The 19,865-nt window shown below is 46.4% G+C and overlaps 1 protein-coding gene and 1 pseudogene across 1 annotated transcript in view; one reads left to right on the top strand and one right to left on the bottom strand.

Annotated features, from left to right (window-relative positions):
• Window positions 1–19,865, top strand: part of PLCG2 (phospholipase C gamma 2) — a 137,016-nt gene that overhangs the window by 35,934 nt on the left and 81,217 nt on the right. The window contains exons 3-5 of the mRNA XM_039888809.1: window positions 13,607–13,750; window positions 15,867–15,960; window positions 16,714–16,761. Of these exons, the coding sequence (XP_039744743.1) occupies window positions 13,607–13,750; window positions 15,867–15,960; window positions 16,714–16,761 (286 nt within the window). The remainder of the gene's footprint in view (window positions 1–13,606; window positions 13,751–15,866; window positions 15,961–16,713; window positions 16,762–19,865) is intronic.
• Window positions 2,825–2,943, bottom strand: LOC120581007 (uncharacterized; annotated as a pseudogene).

The following is a 19,865-nucleotide window of genomic DNA, read 5'->3' as shown; positions in this document are numbered from 1 at the left end:
CAGGGATTAAAGGAATATCGCCTAATGCATGCTCTTCTTGTTTCTAGAAGAACTTGCCGTTTTAAACTTCGGTGAACAGTCAGATGTGGAGGTGACTGAGGGCACAGTGGAGGCCAGACCTCGTTTCTACAAAGCTGAAGAATGAGGCAGAGGCTGGTCCTGCTGCCTTGGGTCTCGTGGGGGAGACTGTGGATGTCCAGTTAGCTGTGGGGGAGCAGAGTGGAGTGCCGGGACAGGAAGGTGTTCCCGTGCCGAAAGTCCAGGAATCCCCGTCAGGGACTATTTGAAGGCTTCTCGTGTGCCCAGTTCGCATGGTGCTGAGGCCGTAGTGCTAGCGCAGGGAAGCTGGTGATTACTGTAAATGTGATGAGAGCCAAGAAAGGGGAAGTTGAGAAGAGGAAGGGAAGCCCTCATCGAGAGGGGGCATTTGAGCTGGGCCTTGAGCCAAGATGTATGCTCTTTCCTGCCGAAGGACTCCTTGGGGGACCTGTTCCTTCCCTACAAGAAAAGTATGCAACACGAGGGCACCGTGTTTGGGGTTCAGGGACCCCGTGAGGGCTCATGGACTTCAGGATGAAAAAATCACCCCTTTAAAGCGTGAGGGGTTTACTTCTGGGGGAGGGGTTTCTAGGCCAAGAGGGCCTGGGAGAGGATAGCTGGGCTTGTGGTGGGTTCACCCCAGGGCTTCTGGAAGACCAGGCCTTCTCTTGCGGTCTGTCCATGTCCCTCCGAGCCACCTCCCTTGGTCACGGCTCTGTTGGTCAGCCTGAGAGTCCTGAACCCAGTGTTCTGGCCAACATGGCCCAGACCCTGCTGGCAAGGTGGGTGGGCCTCTCACCCTGGGGAGCAACTGGAAGCCCTGGCCTTTCCTGACCATTAGCAAGGTGGAAAGGTATTTCTGCCAGTTTTATATAATGACCGACAATGACAGTGGGAGCTCTGCATACTTTGGCATCTCTCTCCACCTGTAGATACATGGCTTAAAAGAAATTATCCACTTTTAGCCAGAATCTAACCCATTCACCCCAGGGTTTTCTGAGAGGCCATTGTGGGGGCAGCCCCCTTGAGAATGGAAATGGGGCTGGAAAGGTCTGGGCTCGCCTGTCTGTCTGCAGGTCTCTCTCTGTGAGATGCACCACATCACTGTTTTTGCTGTCTTTGGCATCAAGGCCCAGCCAGGTGGCTCCGAGTAAATGACTTCACCTTCCTGAGCCGTCCCTGGAAAATGGGAGTTTGTTCCCAAGGTTGGAGGGAAGATTAAAGAGATGGTGAAGTCAGCTCTGGCACCTAATAAATACTTCACAAAGAGGGGCTGGTCTGTTCTCTGTCCAAGTCAGGTGTTTCTGTCCTGGGCTTGACCTTGGCAGGGCTCTGTTTTCTGCTGGCAGAATTTGTAGGTCAGTCTGCGTGAGTGTCTCAGTGCAGGAGCTGGTTTGGGTGGTGCTGGAGAACGCTGGCTCTGGCGCTGGACCTGTAGGGCTCTGGCCCCAGCTCACCCAACCTGCTGGAGCCTCAGTTTCTTCTTCTGCAAAATGGAGGTGCTGATAACAGTGGCCACTCACTTCTTAGGGCTGCAGGAGGCACCTCTGAGGTGATGATACCAGGCACTTGGCTGGTAGTCAACAGACCACAAGCTCTCAAGCTGCTACTGCCTGTAGGGGTTCTGGGCCAGGGTCCTTCCAAAGATGCTTCTGAGTAGAGGACTCCTTCAGGACCCACGTAGGCCAGGGAAAGGACTGAGAAAGAGAGGTCTTCATCTTTCCTGTGTAGTGGTTACGAGTGAAAGCTTGGGACCTAGACTGCTGGGGTTCAAATCCTGGCTCGACCAGTGTGGCCTCAGACAAGTCATTGACCTTCTGCCTCAGTTTCCCCATCGAGGAATGCATATGACCATTTTAGCCTCACATGAGCGCACACGTGTCAGAATCCCTGGTATGCTACCCGACTGTACGAGATGTTTCTGTAAGTGTGGCGTCTCGTCTCTCTTCTCCTCTTTGGTTCCTTCCAAAGCCGAGAGGTCCCCAGTAGGAAGATGAGGACCAGCGTTTTCCATGGGAGGATTCTACATCAGTCAGCCACTAGGATTTTCTTTATCTCAGCTGGTCAAAGTTGAGATCATTGTCTATGTCCTCAGAACCTCTCTCATCCTGTAAAACACAGAAGACAGACTATCAGACTCAAAGAATGAGCGTCTGTTTCTGTGCGGTGTGCTGGCTGGAGGGACAGGGAAGGGTGTGATGGCACACGAGACAGTTGTTTAAAGGGGAGTTCGCATTTGTTCTTCTGTGAGCGCTGAGAACAGTCGAATTCTTTTTTTTTGTGGACATTGTGCATAGAAATTGTGTTTTCGGCTGTTGTCTTTGTGTTTTGCGAATGGGTGGGCCCCCCAAGCCAGGCCCAGCAATGCCACTTCCTCTGGGTTTCAGTGACTGGCTTATCAAAAGGCTGCATTGAGCATCTGTTTCTGGTCTGGCTAGAAATAGTGTGGATCCTGGAGGAAAGCAGAGCATGGAGTTGGCTCCTAGAATAGAGAAGTGGCAACGGGGAGCGGGTGAGAATGTGCTCCCCAATGTCTCGAAGGCAAAGCACAATTTCTAGATAGTGTCCAGGGAACTCGACTCAGTGGTGGGAGCATGATTCCTTCGCAGTTCCTCTACGATCATGTCAAGGAGAATATCTCTTTGGTACTGGCATGTTTTTTAATACTTTGTATTTTTTTCCTTAATTAAAGAAAACAAATTTTTTTAAGTGAGGCAACTGTTGATTGACCTCACAGATTGCAAGGACCTTGTCAGTTTATAATCCTTTATTTTTTTATTTTTTATTTCTACAGCACCTGGTCTTCCTAGGTGGTCTCCCATCCAAGTACTAACCAGGCCTGACTCTGCTTAGCTTCCAAGATCAGACGGGATCAGACTTGTTCAGGGTGGCATGGCCGTGACAATACTTTGTATTTTTTAATTGAAAAATTTATTGAGATAATTATAGAGGCCCATAAAGTTGTAAGAAATAATACAGGGAGATTGCATGTAGACTTTACCCCGTTTCCCCAGTGGTAACATCTGCAGAACTATGGTGTGAGATTGCAGCGATTCAGTCCACTGCCAATTTTCTTAGATTTCCTCAGTTTTACTTGTGCGGGGAGGTGTGTGTGTGTGTGTGTGTGTGTGTGTGTGTGTGTGTGTGTGTGTGTGTCTGTCTGTCTGTCTGTCTGTCTATACAGTTTTATCCACGTGCCAGTTCCTGAATCCACCACCACGGTCAAGATTCAAAATAGTTCTGTCACCACAAGGATCCCTCGAGTTCCCTCTTAATAACTACTTCTACCTCCATTTCTAAAATTTGAACATGTTTCTTTCTGAAATTTAATAAGATAAAACATACATATGGTAAAATGCACAAATGGCGTAAACTCAGATTTACACATATGCGCACGTCTGTGACCACCCCCCTCCCCAGAGTGGATCTGGACCACTCCCCAAGCTCTGAGATGTCCCACCTCCGTGAGGTCACCATCACTCTGACTACTGTCTGCATCCGTGAGTCCTACACGGCTAACAGCCTCACTCCCTCCAGCAACAATTGCTTCTCTCTCTTTATAACTCAGAACCATGCTGAGGTCTGTGCTTTTGGCATCAGCTGTTTCTAGGCAGAATTTAGTAATATCGTCCTGTTTCCAATGACTTTGTTATTTTACAATTCCTGTTATATAGGGTGGGTGGGACTGGTTTTCTTTTTACCAAAGGCATAAATTTATTCTTAAAATGTATTCAAGTGGAGAAGGCGAGTCAATTTAAAGAAAAATATTAGACAAACATGCCAGCACTATGCAGATATGGCAAACTTTATACAGTTGATAATCACATGACTGATTTGAAAAATAGTGTCAGAAGCATACATGGCTCCAAAAAAGAAAACCCAATCCCCAAACAGGTCAATCCAGTGGGAGAAAAAAATATGTATATAGTCTTTGTACAATGAAAGACTTCTTTGTAATTTTGATTTAAGTACTAGTTTAAAGCAAAGCAAATTAAAATTTTAATAGGCCATGTATAAGGTGGTCAGTCTTTCCTTTAACATCTAAACGGTTTTGTCATCTCTACACACGACTTGTTTTATACCTAATACATGTTTTAAAATTGACTCACTCTTTTTAACTTAAATTTACATAGAAAGAACTTTGATCTCATAGTTTAGAGGTGCTGGATGTGTATTTTTTCTGATTCATATTAAAATACAACACAATTAAGACACAAAATGTGGATATCATTTAAAGTCATCTTCCATAGTCTCAGTTTCTGGCGAGAGGGAGAAAATGTCAAATTTAAATGACGCTGCAAAGATGAGTATTTAAGACTCGTTTGATGGTCAGTGTTTCGGATTCTAGCTGGCCGGTGCATAAAGCTCCTCTTTTTCTCATCTCCTGAGTTTGGAAACAATCGAGAACTGAAACACAGGTAACTGATAAATGGCTGGTCTGGCTTGGAATTGACCTCTGGCCCCTGACTCGCTCACTTTGTCATTGGCATTATTGGACACCCACAGGCATCTTAGAGGCAGCCCCCTCTCCGAAGCAGGGAGTAGGGCAGAACGTGTGGTTCCTGGGGCATAGACTGGATCAGAACTGGACCAGGAGGCTGATCTGGGCATGCCCAGTCTCTTCTTCCAGACTCTTCTGTCAGAGAGTGTGCCCTCATCTCCTGGGGAGAGGGAGCCTCAGAGGGTACAGGGAAGAGAAGCTGGGTCAGTTTCTCCAGTATCACTCAAAACTCTTAAACACTTAAATAACAGTTCGTCAAACGTTTCTACGTGAATACAAAGCACTATAGCAACCGCTACCTAATTATGTGAATGTTGTTCTGAGTCTCTTCACGTGGAAGTGTGAGGCTGGAATATCCTGCCAGCTGTCAACAGTCTCGGTGGTTGTTAATTATTTTTTAACAAAGAAAGTGAGAGTAGCCCTTCCCTCATCTCTAGGCTTTAAAATAATTGTTAACATCTAAAACTCAAATAGTTTACTTTTTACCAAGCTTTCAGATATATCTGCGTATGGGATAGATGTTATTTTCCCATTTTATAGATGAGGAAGTAGAGGCTAAGCCAGAATAAAGAAACCCATCCCAAGTTGCATAGCTGGGATAGGTAGAGTTGGATTCGAAGCACGTAGCTGCTAGATTTTTCTAAAGTTGGGCTCTTTCTACTCTCCCATGTTGAACCTTTTCTAACTGTGTGTTCTGCAGTGCATCCCACTTATTTATCTGGCTTCAAGGTCAGATGCTGCTGTGTATGTGAAATAACCTAACACCCTAGGTTTTTAAAGGAGGTTCCTTCACTGAGACAGAGCAACACTGAGACAAAGTGAAACCTCCAGCAGTGGTGAAGGTGATACGAGAGAACATTCATCTCAGTAGCTAAACTAACCTTGACTGAGACTCCTAAGGGACACACAGGTTTTATTCAATGTCATTGCATCTCGGTTGCAGAGAAGCTCAGTAAAGGAGATCTCGTTATCACTGTGTATGCAGGTGACTAACCCAAGCTCCCACCTGCCATTGCAGAGCTGGGATTTGAACCAAGGTCTCTGCCCTCCAGGACTCAGGAGACAAGGCTGTCTCTTCCCCCTTCACCAGGTTAACTCCAGCCTTCGGAACTCAGCCAGCGCCAAGCCCTCAGAGGAGCCTTTCTTCCCCTGGCTGGGGAGAAGTCCCACTGTAGATATTATTCTGCTCCTTTCGGTGTTTAGCATGGTTGTGTGTTCTTGTGCTGCTTTGGACAGGGTCTGTCCTCCCTTCCAGGCTCTGGGCTTCCGAGGGAGGGGACCGGGTCTGTCTGCTACATCCCTGCTCTCAGTGTTGTGCTCAGTCACTACCTGGCTGACCGAATGACGGAGAGTAGGAAAGGAGGATGAAAATACATGTGGGAAGGTGCCCAAGCCTTGCCTGTCTCCTTTCCCCTTGAGTCTGTTTGGAGCTTCCTCGAAGATACTTTGTTAAACTTACTGGCAGATGGCGCCACTTGAGGTGTGGAAATTGGAGAAAAGGCCATGTGCCTGATGTGAAGGTAGGAGGATATTCCACGTGGAGTGGCGGTCAGCCTGAGAGTGGCCCAGAATAAGAGTGGGAGGAGAAAGGGAACGGGAGTTCGAAGAACAGGGTCGTGGGAACAGACGGTAAAGGGGGTGGCGGAGTCAGGCAGGGAGCAAGAAGGGGCTGAAAAACCAAGTGTGCATCTGCAGGCGACGGGTGGAGAGGGCGGTGGGAGGTCAGCTGGACCTGGGGAAGACTCGAGGTGATGCCGGGAAGGGAGGTTGTGCAAAGACGAGGCCTTGCTTCTGTGGCTGTGTTATCTCACTTCTTGAAGCAGGAAACACTGCTGCTGAGCCCCACCGCACAAGGGTGCAGGGTCTGACCTCTGGCCACCAGAGCCTACTTTGAAACTAAAGCCCGTCATCTTAGTGACTCGGTGCTCTTGGCAACGATTCCAACCAATGAAGGTCAAACCCCTCTGCCCGCCACTGGCCCATCATCTTTCCCACCAGTAACCCCTATTGTCAGCGAATTGGTGGGAGTCTTTTTTTAACCTTTTCTCATGCTTTTAACACATGCGTACGGGCATTCCTCCTTAGCTGAGCCTAATGCATTCCTGAAAACATGACAAAGAGCATTTTTTTTGGACAGCCGTGTATTACATCATATTACATGGATACAAATATGATGCATTAACCAACTGATTGAAAAAACCCAAAACACCCTTACGCACCTAGAAACCAACCCATCAAATATTTCTGCATTGACAGCAACAAATACCTTATTATTTGATGCTGTAATGAACTCTTTATTGGACATGTTTGTAAAAAGTACATAGGATAATGTATGGTATTGGTTCTGAAATTTGATTTATTTTCCTGTCCTCTACTTTGTAATTTAATAGACATGACAATGAAATAGTTTGTTAAAAATACATCTAGATTGGACTCTGGTTGTTAGTTTGCTTGTCAGAAGTAAATGCTAAGACTCAAGGACTCGGGTGGGTAGGACACTAGGTTTGATGTGTGGTGACTTTCAGCATGAAACATGAAAGCATGGACACGCTCCTCTCCTATCAAAGACTGATACACACCAATGTTTTCATTGGTGCTTGCACATGAAGGTCCTAGATCTGCGTGGTGCATTTTGGGTAAACTATGTTTGCAAGTTATAGTGGATATGTAGATAGTGAAAAGTTGAATAGTGACAGACACTCGTATACAATATGTGCGTGCACATGTGTCTGCATACATGCGGATACACACACACACACACACACACACACAAGCACATATCCAGTATCCTATTTACATAAACCACTGTAGAGTTTTTTCCACATCGGTACACGTGGATCTGCCTCCCCAATTTCCACAACAGCTAAATTGGGGGACTTTTATGCCTAATGTGAGTCCAGTTTTATTCAGTTTCATTAGTAATCTTAAAAATAATAGCTAATAAGAGCTTAAAAGTTACTACATCTTTATTAAAATCACTAGGCACTATTTAAATATGCATACACGTGCATGCAGATGTATACAGACACACTCATTTAATCTCCAGAGAGCACTGTGCGGGAAGACTGTCGTCACTCCTGTTGGTCACATGAGGAAATGGAGGCATGGAGAGGTGAAGGTCCCACTCAGAGCCACCTGCCATAAGCTGGGGTTCGAACCCAGGTGAGCTGGTTCCAGTGTCCATCTGCTAATCACCAGCCACACTCTTCATATGATTTGGAAGGCCCTTGGGAACATGTGGGTTTGCAATCCCAGCATTAGGATTTTATTTCCAGCCACACATAGAAGGTGGTTTGGGATTAACCTGGTTGAGTGCAGAGGGCCTTGCCCCTCTCACTGCTGGGCACATCAACAGAAATGCCCAGTGGGCCCCTCAGACTCTGCTGATTACCAAATAGAAACCATCCCCACTGGCGAGGGATTTCCTTCCTACCTCCTTGGGGCTCCTGGAAATCCAGGGGGTGGCCGAACAGTGGGTAGCCTTCTGGTGCCTTGGGAGCTTGCCCCTACTCGCTCCGATGGCCCAGGAAGTAGTAGTGACAACTGTAAAGGGCTTGGCGGCTCCACGACCACCTTCTCTTAGAGGCCCCAGCCACAGGCTCATGCCCAGCAGGTGACTTTCCACCTACCTGTGAGTGCCTGGGTTGCTGGCCGGGCACCTCACTATTACACCTGCAGGGTGCAGTCGGTAGGGGATGGTTCTCCACTCCTAGGAGATACTGAAGAGAACTGAAACTAGTTCAAACAAACTTGTGCGTGAATGTTCGTAGGCGCACTATTCATGGTAGCCAAAAGGTGGAGACAGCGCAAATCTCCATCAGTAGAAGAATGGATGAATAAAATGTGATCTATCCATACAATGGGATATTATTCATCCATAGAAAGGAACGAAGCACTGACACGTGCTACAACACAGATGACCCTTGTGTGACATCGCGATAAGTGAAAGAAGCCAGACACAAATGACCACGTATTGTGTGATCCCATTTATATGAAATATCCAGAATAGGCAAATCTACAGAGACTGAAAGTAGATTAGTGGTTGCCAGGGGCTGGTGTGGGGCTGGTGTGGAGAGTATGGGTTTCTCTCTGGTGATGAAAATGTTCTTAATTTTGGTGGTGCCTGCACAAGTCTGTGAATATACGAAAAGCCACTGAATCTCACCCTTTAAGTGGATAAATTGTATGGTATGTGAACTATATCTTAATAAACATACACACACACACACACAGGGAGGGAAAGAGGGCACACGAGAGAGCGGGTGTGCACTGATATTTGTAATTCCAGAACCACCTGCTGATCTGAGCCATCTTTAGGGCATGGGATGGATGCGGGCAGTAACATCTTGTCCTATCTACCTGCAGTGGCTCTCCTGGGCAAAGCCAGAGAAGTTCTATCTTCAGTAACTGGGACTTGTCCACATGCACCACTGTCCTGCCCGAGCTAGAGAGAGAATGGGCTTTTGACCCCTTCAAAATGCTGATTCCTTTGTCCCACAGGGTGGCACAGACATCAATAGCCTGATGGAGCAGAGGCCACCATGGGCTGACCCTGATCACTGTAGCATTTCCTTCTGCATGTCGAAGGCAGCTTGGTGTGAACAAGCTGAGGCCTTGGGAGTTAAGGCCCCCAGAAACAGCCCTCAAGCCACAGCAGGTGAAGGTTGGAAATAAATACCCGAGTCCTTGCTCCTCAGTGGGGCAAACTCTGAGGATGCCCAGAATCTCCCATGGGCTCAGCTCCAGGTGCCCATAGGGGTACTAGCTTGATAACATGGCAACCTCCTTCCCCACTCCTTCCCCCTCTCACTTCCTCACTCTTCTGCTGGTATTTCCTGGCATCACCTTCCAGATAAACTACTTGTGCTCAGATCCTCATCTCCGGGTCCGCTTCTGGGGAAAACCAAACCAAGACACCTGAGAAACCGAATTCATTCATTCCGTAGATACCTGTTTCTGCTCTGAGCCAGGTTCTGATATAGGTGGCAGAGAGACTACAGTTGTGAATGGAACAGGTACTGTGCCTGTTCTCCTGGGACTTAGAGGAAGGAGCGGAAACACAGGTGAACATGTAAATCTATAAATACAAATGGTGCTAGTGAGTAACTTTATAGCACAGGTATAAAAATAATAGGATGCAGGGAGGTGGAGAGGGAAGTCAGAGTGTTGAGATGAAGTCACTTAAATGAGATCTGATGCAGGTAGGAGGCAGTGTGTGTGTGTGTGTGTGGCATGTGTGTGCATGCATGCTTGTGTGCATGCATATTTGTACATGTGGTGGGACTTGCTGGTGGAGCACAGTGGGACGAAGGCTGCATATCCTCATGTTGCTCTTAAAGTTGCTTGTTTGACCACAAGAAGCAATATGAGGGTTCAAATCCTGGCTCTTCCACTTGCTGGCTGGTGAATCTTGCCAAGGTACTTTACCTTTCCATGCCTCAGTTTCCTTACCTATAGTAGGGACAGTATCGTATCTGTCTCATATTATTGTGAGGATTGAGAAGTCAATGTAGAGGTGCTGTCTCGCCACTCCCAGCTTGTGTTACCAGGCCTATCCACACCCCCTCCCAGCTTCTGAAGGCAGGAAGGATACGAGGCCAGCCTCCCTGCCTCCAGGAGAACTCACTTCCCTTGTGTGATCCATGCTCCAGAGCCCCATGTGACCAGCCTGAAGGCGGCCCTGTGCTGGGACCACAGCCAAGTTTAGCTTTCTTTTCTGTCCCTTTCTGCCCCTGCACTCCCTTCTCCTTTGAGCACCCCCTTCTCGTCAGGAGAAGCAAAAGGCCCAGAATATCCCACACAATATTGAAGGAGAACAAAATTAGATGCTACCCTACTTCAAGACTTACTATAAAGCCCTAGTTAGCAAAACAGTGTGGTATTAGGTAAAGAATAAGCAAATAGATCAATGAAACAAAATAGGGAACCTGGAAACAGATCCACACAAATATAGTCAACTAATCTTTGACAGAGGAGCAAAAGCAATTCAATGAAGAAAGCATAGTCTTTTCAGAAGTATGGTGAATAAGCCAGTACTTATCTGGGCAGAAGAAAGAAGGAAGTGGTCGGGATGATGTAATGGAGGTGACCAGCCCTGGCTGAGGAAGGTAGATGCCTGCAGTCCTCTCCTGGGACATGGCTATAGCCTCCGAAGGATGCTCACTTACGCTGCAGTGAAAGGAGGTGGTGTATGGATGATCAGGGACACTTGCATCATTAGAGCGGCTGTTTGCATTTTATTCTCTTTCCATCTCTCTCGTGTGTGTGTGTGTGTGTGTGTGTGTGTGCGCGCGCGCGCGCATGTTTGCACCTCCTTGTCTGGGCAGTTTGTCCTCTGTTCGTGTCTGGTGTCTCTGTCCCTCTTTTACCCTGTTTGGGTGTCTCTTTTTGTGTTCATTCATCTCTGTGCATGTCTGTCTCTCTGTGTCTCCCTCTCCAGTTCCGTCCCTGTCTGTGTCCCCATCTCTCAGTCCACTCTCCCTGACAACAACTATTTATTGGGCCCCAGTGTATCCCCACCCTCTCTACTTGGGGTGGGGATACGGTGGTGAGACAAGGAGCACAATCTAAGGGGAAGAGCTCTGAATCCACGATTCACGTTAGTGAGCACTTGCCTCTTGTCATTGCTGTGGGGGAGAGGGGCTCGGTCTGTATAATAGCAGGAGCTGGAGGGTTTTCTGTGAGTTTGATAGTAATTGAGCTGAGATTGGAAGGGAGAACTTGGAGACAGGCTAAGAGCATTCCTAGCAAAGCCAACAGCATGTGCTGATGTCTTGTGATGAGAGTGAGTGCAACTCACTGGAGGTTCTGAGATTGAACCAGTGTGACTGGAACACGGAGGCTGAGGGCACACAGGGGTCAACACCTGGCCTTGGTTCTTATCCCTAACAGCACTGGGACACAATCGGAGGTTTGAAGGCTAAGAGTGGCCTGAGCATATCTGCATTTCATAAAAATGACTCTGGGAGTAAATTCTGCCTACTTCAATAGACCAAGCAAGAGATAACAGTAGCTTGGATGATAGTGTTGGCTATGGAAATGGATCAAAGTTGACAGATTCAAGAGCAATCTAGAAAGTAGAATTGATAAGAATTGGCGATTGCCTGAAAAAATGTCACATCTGATATTTTTTTTAGTTTCGTACATGTATCAAATTTTTATTATAATTTTGCCGCAAGGTAAAATGCTCACTAGGCTAGGTAAAAAATTCTCTCTTGGAGATATTTTATGGTTAGATAATCATTGCTTAACTAGACAGGAAAAGAATATTTACTTTTAGTCACTAGATTCTTGACTGGCATTCAACTGGTTGAGTGAGTAACTAATTTCTGAGAACAAACCTTAACCTTTTATGTTTTTAGATTAACTGCAAAAGCAATTTAATCAGCAATGCTAATTTCTTCCTAGAAGGTTGTGAATTTCAGAGTACACAAAGGATCTATGTTTTATTGTTTATTTTTGAGGACAGAAGATAAAGAGATAAGACTCCTAGGTTTCAGGGGTGGGTGAAGAATGAGAGTATGAACCTCCTACCCCTCTACCTGCCCAGGGTTTATCGACATCATCTCTACTCAATAATAGGGTCACTCAGAGTTGATAAGTAGTTTTTAAAACTTTCTATTTTGAAACAATAATTCATGCAGACATTGCAAAAATAGCAGAGTTTCTGTACCATTCATCCAGCTTTCCCCAGTGGTAACGTCTTTCATAACCATAGTTATCAAACCCAAGAGATTGACACTTTACAATATTACAGAATATACTACAGAGCTTAATGAGTTTTCACCATTTTTTATATGCATTTTTTGTTTATTTTGTTTTCGTTTCGGTGCATAGTTCTATGGAATTTTATCATGTGTATAGATTTGCATAACCACTGTGTCACACAGAATGCAGAACACATGTTATTTATTTAAAGTCTTTTCATGTTACTTCATGATTCTGGTCCCCCAAAGTGTTTACCGTCTACCTAGAAAGCAGAAAATTTTTCGTTCATTCCATCTTCTCCTATGATTTCATTCTCTGCACCCCCACCCTGTTGCTACTTGTAAATGGCCGTGAACCTTTCCAGTTATTTCCACCCTGACTCAACAGTGCCTTTGTTAACCTGTCTGGACTTGATCTGTCTTCTTTCTTGATCCCAGATCAAAGCCGAGATCTCCTTCCCTATCCTCTCTTTTCCAAGAATACCTCTCTTTCCTGCTTCTCTGTTCAATACAAGCACTGAGATGTATGTACCAGGACTCTTATGGTTGCAAGGGACAGAAACTCATCTCACACTAACCTAAGCAAAAAGAGAATTTATTGGGTCATATAAGTAGCACGTTGCAGGGAAGAAGTGGCTTCAAGTCTGACTGGACCCAGGGGTTCAAATAGCGCACCAGGGCTCAATCTTTTCTTTCTACGCAGCAGGCAACACGGTCCCCGCTACCCCCAGACTCATGTTCTGTCAACCAGGTGGCAGCCGCAACAGCAGCAGCAAGAGAAATTTTAGGAGTAACTTTGGCCAAATAAGTCCCAAGAGGATGCTGACGGGCCCAGCTTGGGCCATGTACTCGTCCCTGAACCAGTCACTGTGCCATGGGTGGGCCTTGGTCATTCCTAGTACTCTTGGCCCTGTCTTTGGCTTATCATGGTGGGAGTTCAGGAGGGGTGAATTAGCTTTATCTGAAGCACATGGAAAGGGTCTGTCCCAGGAGAAGGTGCTTTTTTGACAAGATAGGGGAGGGAGGGACTGGTTGAGTTTGTCTCTTTGTGACAGGGCACTGTTCACGGGTCATCCTATGGTAGGAAAGGGGGTCTCCTTTGGGTCTGGATAGATTTCTTCTTTGTTTCTGTTATCTATTGCTGTACAACTATGCCAGTACTTAGTGGCTTAAAACGACAAGCATTTTATTTATTTGCACATTATCCGGTGATTTTGGCAGGGCCGAGGGGCTGGGACAGCTCATCTTCATTCTGGGGAATGAAGGAGTCTAAGGTGTGTGTCTGGGGTTCAGGCATGGGGCTACATCCTCAGGGGGAGTGAACTCGGCTTCTAACTGGCTCATATTAATTTTCTTTTAGTGGATATCATGGAAATAAAGGAAATCCGCCCCGGGAAGAACTCCAAGGATTTCGAGCGTGCAAAAGCAGTCCGCCAGAAGGAAGACTGCTGTTTCACCATCTTGTATGGCAGCCAGTTCGTCCTCAGCACACTCAGTTTAGCAGGTGGGTGCACGTCCAGGTGCTTTTCCTTCTCCCGGTGCCTCAGTTTCATTCCTAAGACATTCTCTAGTAGCAGGATGCTCACACCTGCCTGCCCACCAACATGTATTTAGGGGCATCTTTTTTTGAATCCTAGCACTGCCCCTTTCTAGCTGTGTGCCTTCGAGCAAGGTACTCAACCTCTCTGAGCTGCAGTTTGCTCATCTGTAAAATGGGGAGAATCATATTGCCGACTCTTTGAGATGATGTAAGGATTATGTGAAGGTCCTGCCTGGCTCATGCTGAGGCTGGTCTACACCATTTATTCAACTTAACTGATCTGAAAGAACTATCTTGAAATCTTGTATCTCACACATGTAAACATGCACACACATGGTAGAGACATACATACACACATACATGAACATAGAGTGCACACACACACACATGCACACACAGACACACTTACCTGGAGGCGAGATTTCTGGCCATCCCTAAGAATCTACCAAAAAGCCAAAGTGGCCTCTGAGAGACCAGAAGGAGAGCTGTGAAAAAGCTCAGGCATTTTACTCAGGGGCAGAAGCTTGGTGCTACCTTCAGGTCCAATCCCAGAATTTATTGACTTAGAAATATATGCACAATCATGACTGATAAGAGGGAAAATAAATACCATTAAAAGTAGACCAAAGCGAGGGGAAACTATGAGAGATGAGCAACATTAGGGACATTTCATTTAGGGTCTGAGAGCTTTCATTGATTTAATTTCTCATTCGTTCTTTCGTCAGGCATCTTTTGAGCATAGCTCTGAGCTCCATTGTGCCAGATGTCAGGCTATAAAGATGAATAAGACCCAGTTGCTGCCTTTAAGGAGTTCACAGTCTATTCGGGAGACTGATTTGGGGGACAGGAACTCACAGTACACTGTGCTAAGAGCAGTAGTCCATACATAACACAGTGCGCTGAGGAGTACGGACTGCCCGAATCCAGGGAAGGCTTTGTAGAGGAGATGACCTTTAAACTGGGTTTTGAAGCATCAGTGGGAGGTGGAAGGCAAGAGGGAGGATGGTCCAGGGAGAGGGCATTGCATGTGTGAGGGCTCGGAGGAGAGAAATAGCAAACTGGATGTGAGAAGCGATGAGTGCATGTCTGACTGATGGCGTGTGGCAGGTGCAGAGAGGGTAGGAGAGGGTCTCGTGATAATGAACCTTCAGAACTGTGTCCACTTAGCTCCACCGCAGGCCGAGACTTGGCCACAGTTCTTGGTAGGGAGACGATGAGAACCTGAACAAGACCTGGGGACCAGGATGCCAGCTTCGGTGTCTGTCCCACTCCAAGGTCCCTCTTCCAGAGCTCTGGAATTCAAGTTCAAGTAGAGAGATGGGCAAGACGTAGATTCAGATCCCAGCTTCTCACTTACTGGCTCTGGGACTCTTAACCCTCTGATTAACCTCTGAGCCTTGGTTTTCTCCTTATCTGTGTGGGAAGAATGAGAGCAGCAACATTGGCATGGTCTTGTCTGGACTAACGAGGTGCCTGTGGTCAGGAGATGTTCGATGGCTTGATGAGGCGTTTGCATTGCTAGCTCCATTTCACTGATGAGGAAGTGAGGCACGCAGGGGTTAACTAACCAGCTGGCCGTCACACATCCCTGAAGCGGTGCAGTGGAACTTGGCGGTGACGCCAAACTCTTAGTCGCTACGTGTTGCCGCTTTCCACACGGGCATCAGCACTGCCTGGTTTCCACCCCTCTCTCTGGCCTTGGTTGGAAACAGGGGAAATGCTCAGGGCTGCTCAGGATTGTGGTACAAGTTACTCCATTATTCTGTTATTCCTGAATCATATTCGTTAGCATAGGGTTGAAAGCTAAAACTTTTTAAAAATTGCCTACTTGTCACCCCTGCTGGAGAAGGCTCATCATGGGCATATTTGCCTCATCTCAGACAAAAAGCAGGTCTTACACTCTTGACTGTGTAAAGGGGATGCCTTCTTGGTGCCCTCCTGCAAAGCGACAAACTGACACAGGCTTTTGCCATTTTCCACGGTCTGTACGGGGTTGGGGAGGCCGGGGCCGGGGTGTCTGAGCAGAGGTCTTCCCGGAGAGTAACACAGCATTTCTGTTTTCATGCGCCCGCCCCTCCAGCTGACTCTAAGGAAGATGCAACTAAGTGGCTCTCTGGCTTGAAAATCTTACACCAAGAAGCGATGAGCGCGTCCACACCCACCATTATCGAGAGGTATTGGCTTTTGCCTGTTTATCTCTATTTTCACACATTCATTTATTCTGCTCCCTTCAGCCAACATGAGTGAAGGAAAGAAAAAGGGGCCACTTCATCTAGGAGGCTCACTGAGTGTCCTATATGCAGTAGTACAATAGTGCATATAGATAGCTATTAGTGGCTGTGGACCCCCCAATGTCTCGCTAAAGAGCCTTTCTCGGTGCTGGGCCTTGGCCTGGGCCTATTGGGGTGAGGTGTGCATTGAAATTGAGACAAACACCTTGGTGTTGTGTTTGAGGGGAGCACGGGAGAGGTGTCTTCTTAGAGGATTGGAGGCATTAAGCTGACTCATCAAAGGACAGTCAGATGCAAGGTCCACAGTTTTTCACCTGTCACTGAGGGCTGTCTCGTCCATGTCATGGAGGCCCGGATGGGATTGGTGTATGAATTATTGTCCCCCCCTTCCCCTATAAACCAAAGCTCTCCAATTTCCTCCATTTTTCCTACCATCTTTTAGGGGACTAACAGAATCAGAGGGAATTGTCAGTTTGAGGAATGCCAGCCTCTAGGAGTTGAAGGGGCCTCTTGGCTCAGCTAGGACATTTTAACCACAAGAAGAAAATTGCTTTCCGAGTTAGAAAGTTGGAAAACCCTTCTCCGTTTCCTTTGTCTCCCTCCCATCGAACTCAGACTTGTACTATTTTATAACTGTCTCTCCTGCTCTCATTTTTCCCTTTTTTTTTTTTTTTTTTGCCTCTACTATCTTCCTAGTTGGCTGAGAAAGCAGATTTATTCTGTGGATCAAACCAGGAGAAATAGGTAAGCTTCGTTCGTATTTTTTGTGGTTTTCCCTGGATCATTGTGGACTCCGATTTTCATTTTTTCTTTAAATGATCCAAGGGGGTTGGATGGAGCATGTTTTGTGATGTGGAAAAGTCGTCATGAGGTCAGATTTAACCGACGAAGGGCCAGGCGCTATGTTAGGTGCTGGGGGCTGATGGCGACACAGCTTCCCCACGTGGAGCCACATTCTAGTGAAAAATTCGAGTCCATCTTCAGAGACAACTTCTCTACCACAGCACACTTGGACTTCATCATTGAGGCCACATCTGAACGCCTTAGTGTCCAGGAGAGAAATGGAATCACCATAGCACCTGCCCTTACTTTGTGGTGGGGGAGAGACTGACCATAAAGAAGTAAACCAAGTTAAATAGCCACAGTCGTAAGGGCCGGGCAGACATAAGACGGTGACGTGATAACATGTGATCCAGTGGATTTGATCTGTTCACGTAACGGTGCTTCTTGGAATGTTTCCATGTCAGCACACGCAATGCTCGATGCCAGACATTTTTTTGTATCAAATGTGGTTTGTCCTTGGATGAAAGCAGTGTAATTTCCTTATTGGTGAGAAATCATTTCCTCCTTGATGGACACAGAATTGTCCTTGGTCCTTTGTCATCTTTTGAATGATGCTGCCATGAGAACCTTTGGGTTTAGACGCTTTTTTGTTTACTTGTGTGAGAAGGACATGCGCAAGGTAAACTCCCAGAAGAGGAATACTGGCAGCAAAGCGTTTTCTGGTCTAAGATTTCGAGGGAGGTGGGAGCAGTCTGCCTTCGCCCCGGTGGCGAGGGAGGGCGCCTGTTCCCCTCTGCCTTTTACCACTGGGCTTTGGCGTTTGTCAGTCTAATGAGTGAAAGGCAAAAGTGAATTTCTTACATTTGCATTTTCTTTATTTATGAGTGAGGTCGAATATCCTCTCATCCATTTTTTCTTAGGTACGAACCAGTGCTTATTAATAATGTAATGATAAAAACTACCATTTATTGAGCATGCCAGGCACTGTGCCAAGTACATTATCATCATTTTGTCTCTTTAGCCTCACATCAGAGCTTTTTTCAATTTTTAAATGTTTTTCCCTCCTTCCATTCTCGGTTAAGATATGTCAGTATCATCACATACAAGGCAGCAATGAACCTCTGCAACGCTCTCCTCTTCGTGAAAGTCTTTCCAGCTCCAAGGCGCCTTTGTGTCAGCCAGTGTCCTCCATCACTTATTGGTGTCAGTTTGGAGGTGCCTCCATGGTCTCTCTACACACACCCAATGGGGTGATATGGAAGCAGTGAGCACAAAGAAGCTGAAAAGTTTAGTAATGTTGTTAGGTCAGCCAGCAGCTCACAGCCAGCAGCTCCCTCTCTGTCCATCTGCCTTTCCCTCCCGCCTCCTCTTCTCATTCATCATTTACTGTGTGGTCCACACCCTGGGCCATGCTCCGGTGTTACAGAGGTGGGTCAAATGAGGTCCCTGCGTTGGAGGATTTTGTGCACATTGCTCTCTTTCAGCCCCAGAGGTGGTGTCTCCTATGAGTGTTTCTTTTCTCTGTGGCTTAGGGGTGACTCATAGTAGAGTTTGGCACACGGATGGCAGATGGAGCGTCGTAGGCCCGCACTCCATGAGGTGGTGATATGGGGCTGTTGATTTGGTTCTGAAGTCTGCTTCTCCGTCAAGAAATGGAAGCCTCCCTCTGGCTCTCTTGCTCAGAGTGGATTCTCGCAAGTCCTTTGTAGAGGTGCATCTTTCCATCAGCTGGTCCAGAACCTTCAGCAGAGAGGAAGTCTGTTTCTGGACTTGATTCCTTGTTCCTTGCTTACCATTCCCTCTCCCCCCGACCTCCCTCCCAGTGGACAAAGCCCTGCTGTCTGTCAGCATGTGTAAAATCCCACCTTTCCTGTGGCTCTATGAGGCCCCAAGGGAATTTCTCAAAAGGAACTTTGACCAAGGTGCCAGTGGAAAGGGCAGCTGACTCCTGTTCTGCCAACTTCCCCACCTTTCCTGTCGCCCATGACTAATAATTGCATTTCCTGAAGGAAAACAAAGGAGCAAAGCAGAGACTCGAGACGGCAGGAGGCAGCTGGCCCCGCTTGGGCAGTGCTCAGCCCCAAGGTGTTTTCCTTGGCCCAAACACCCTGTTTTAATTTTCAGCATCTCAGGGACAAAATGGCAGCAGCTGGAATTTGTTGAGAACTCACTTTGCAGAGCAACCATGCTGAACACTTGACATATTTATAGAATTATGGAGTGGTGGTGGAAGGCTCTCAGACAGCTGAGCGAGGTACTCTTCAACCCATTTTATGAGGACACTGAGGCCAAGAGAAGTTAAATAACTCATTTGCAGCAACCCACCTTCTCAGGTGTGGCACCGGGGTTTGAGGTTCACCTATCACTACTGGATATAGCCTTTCCTTTTTTATTTTATTTTATTTTTTTAATTCTGGAAAAGGTAAAAATCTTTCCTTCCCCACTCTGACTTATAACCAAAAAATTATTTAGATTTTTTTACTGTGGTAAAGTATACATCATATAAACTTCAGTATTTTAAGTGTACACTTCTGTGGCAGTAAGTACATTCGCATTGTTGTGTGACCATCACCACTATCCATCTGGGGAACTCTTTTCATCTTATAAAGCTGAACCTCTCCTTATTAAATAATAAATCCCTGTTTCCTCCTCCTCCTCTTGGCCTCTGTTAACCTCTGTTCTATTTTCTGTCTCTATGAATTTAACTGCTCTAGTTACCTCATATAAGCAAAATCATAGAATATCTGTCCTTTTGTGACTGGCTTATTTCACTCAGCATAATGTCCTCAAGGTTCATCCATGTTGTGTAGCATGTGTCAGAATTTCCTTCCTTTTTAAGGCTGAGTACTATTCCAGTGTGTGTGTATATACCACATTTTGTTTATTCGTTCAGCTATTGGTAGACACTGATTGCTTCCACTTGTTGGCTATTGCGAGTGCTATTGCTGTGAACATGGGTATTCGAGTCCCTGTTGTGCATTACTCAGAAGTGGAATTACTGGATCAAATGACAAACTGCCATATTGTTTCCATAGTAGCTGCATCATTTTACATTCCTATCAGCA

Source organism: Pteropus medius, unplaced genomic scaffold, assembly GCF_902729225.1.
Source record: "Pteropus medius unplaced genomic scaffold, Ma_sr-lr_union100, whole genome shotgun sequence".
Lineage (NCBI taxonomy): Eukaryota > Metazoa > Chordata > Mammalia > Chiroptera > Pteropodidae > Pteropus > Pteropus medius.
Note: the sequence above shows the minus strand (reverse complement) of the source record. Positions and strands in the feature narration are given on the sequence as shown.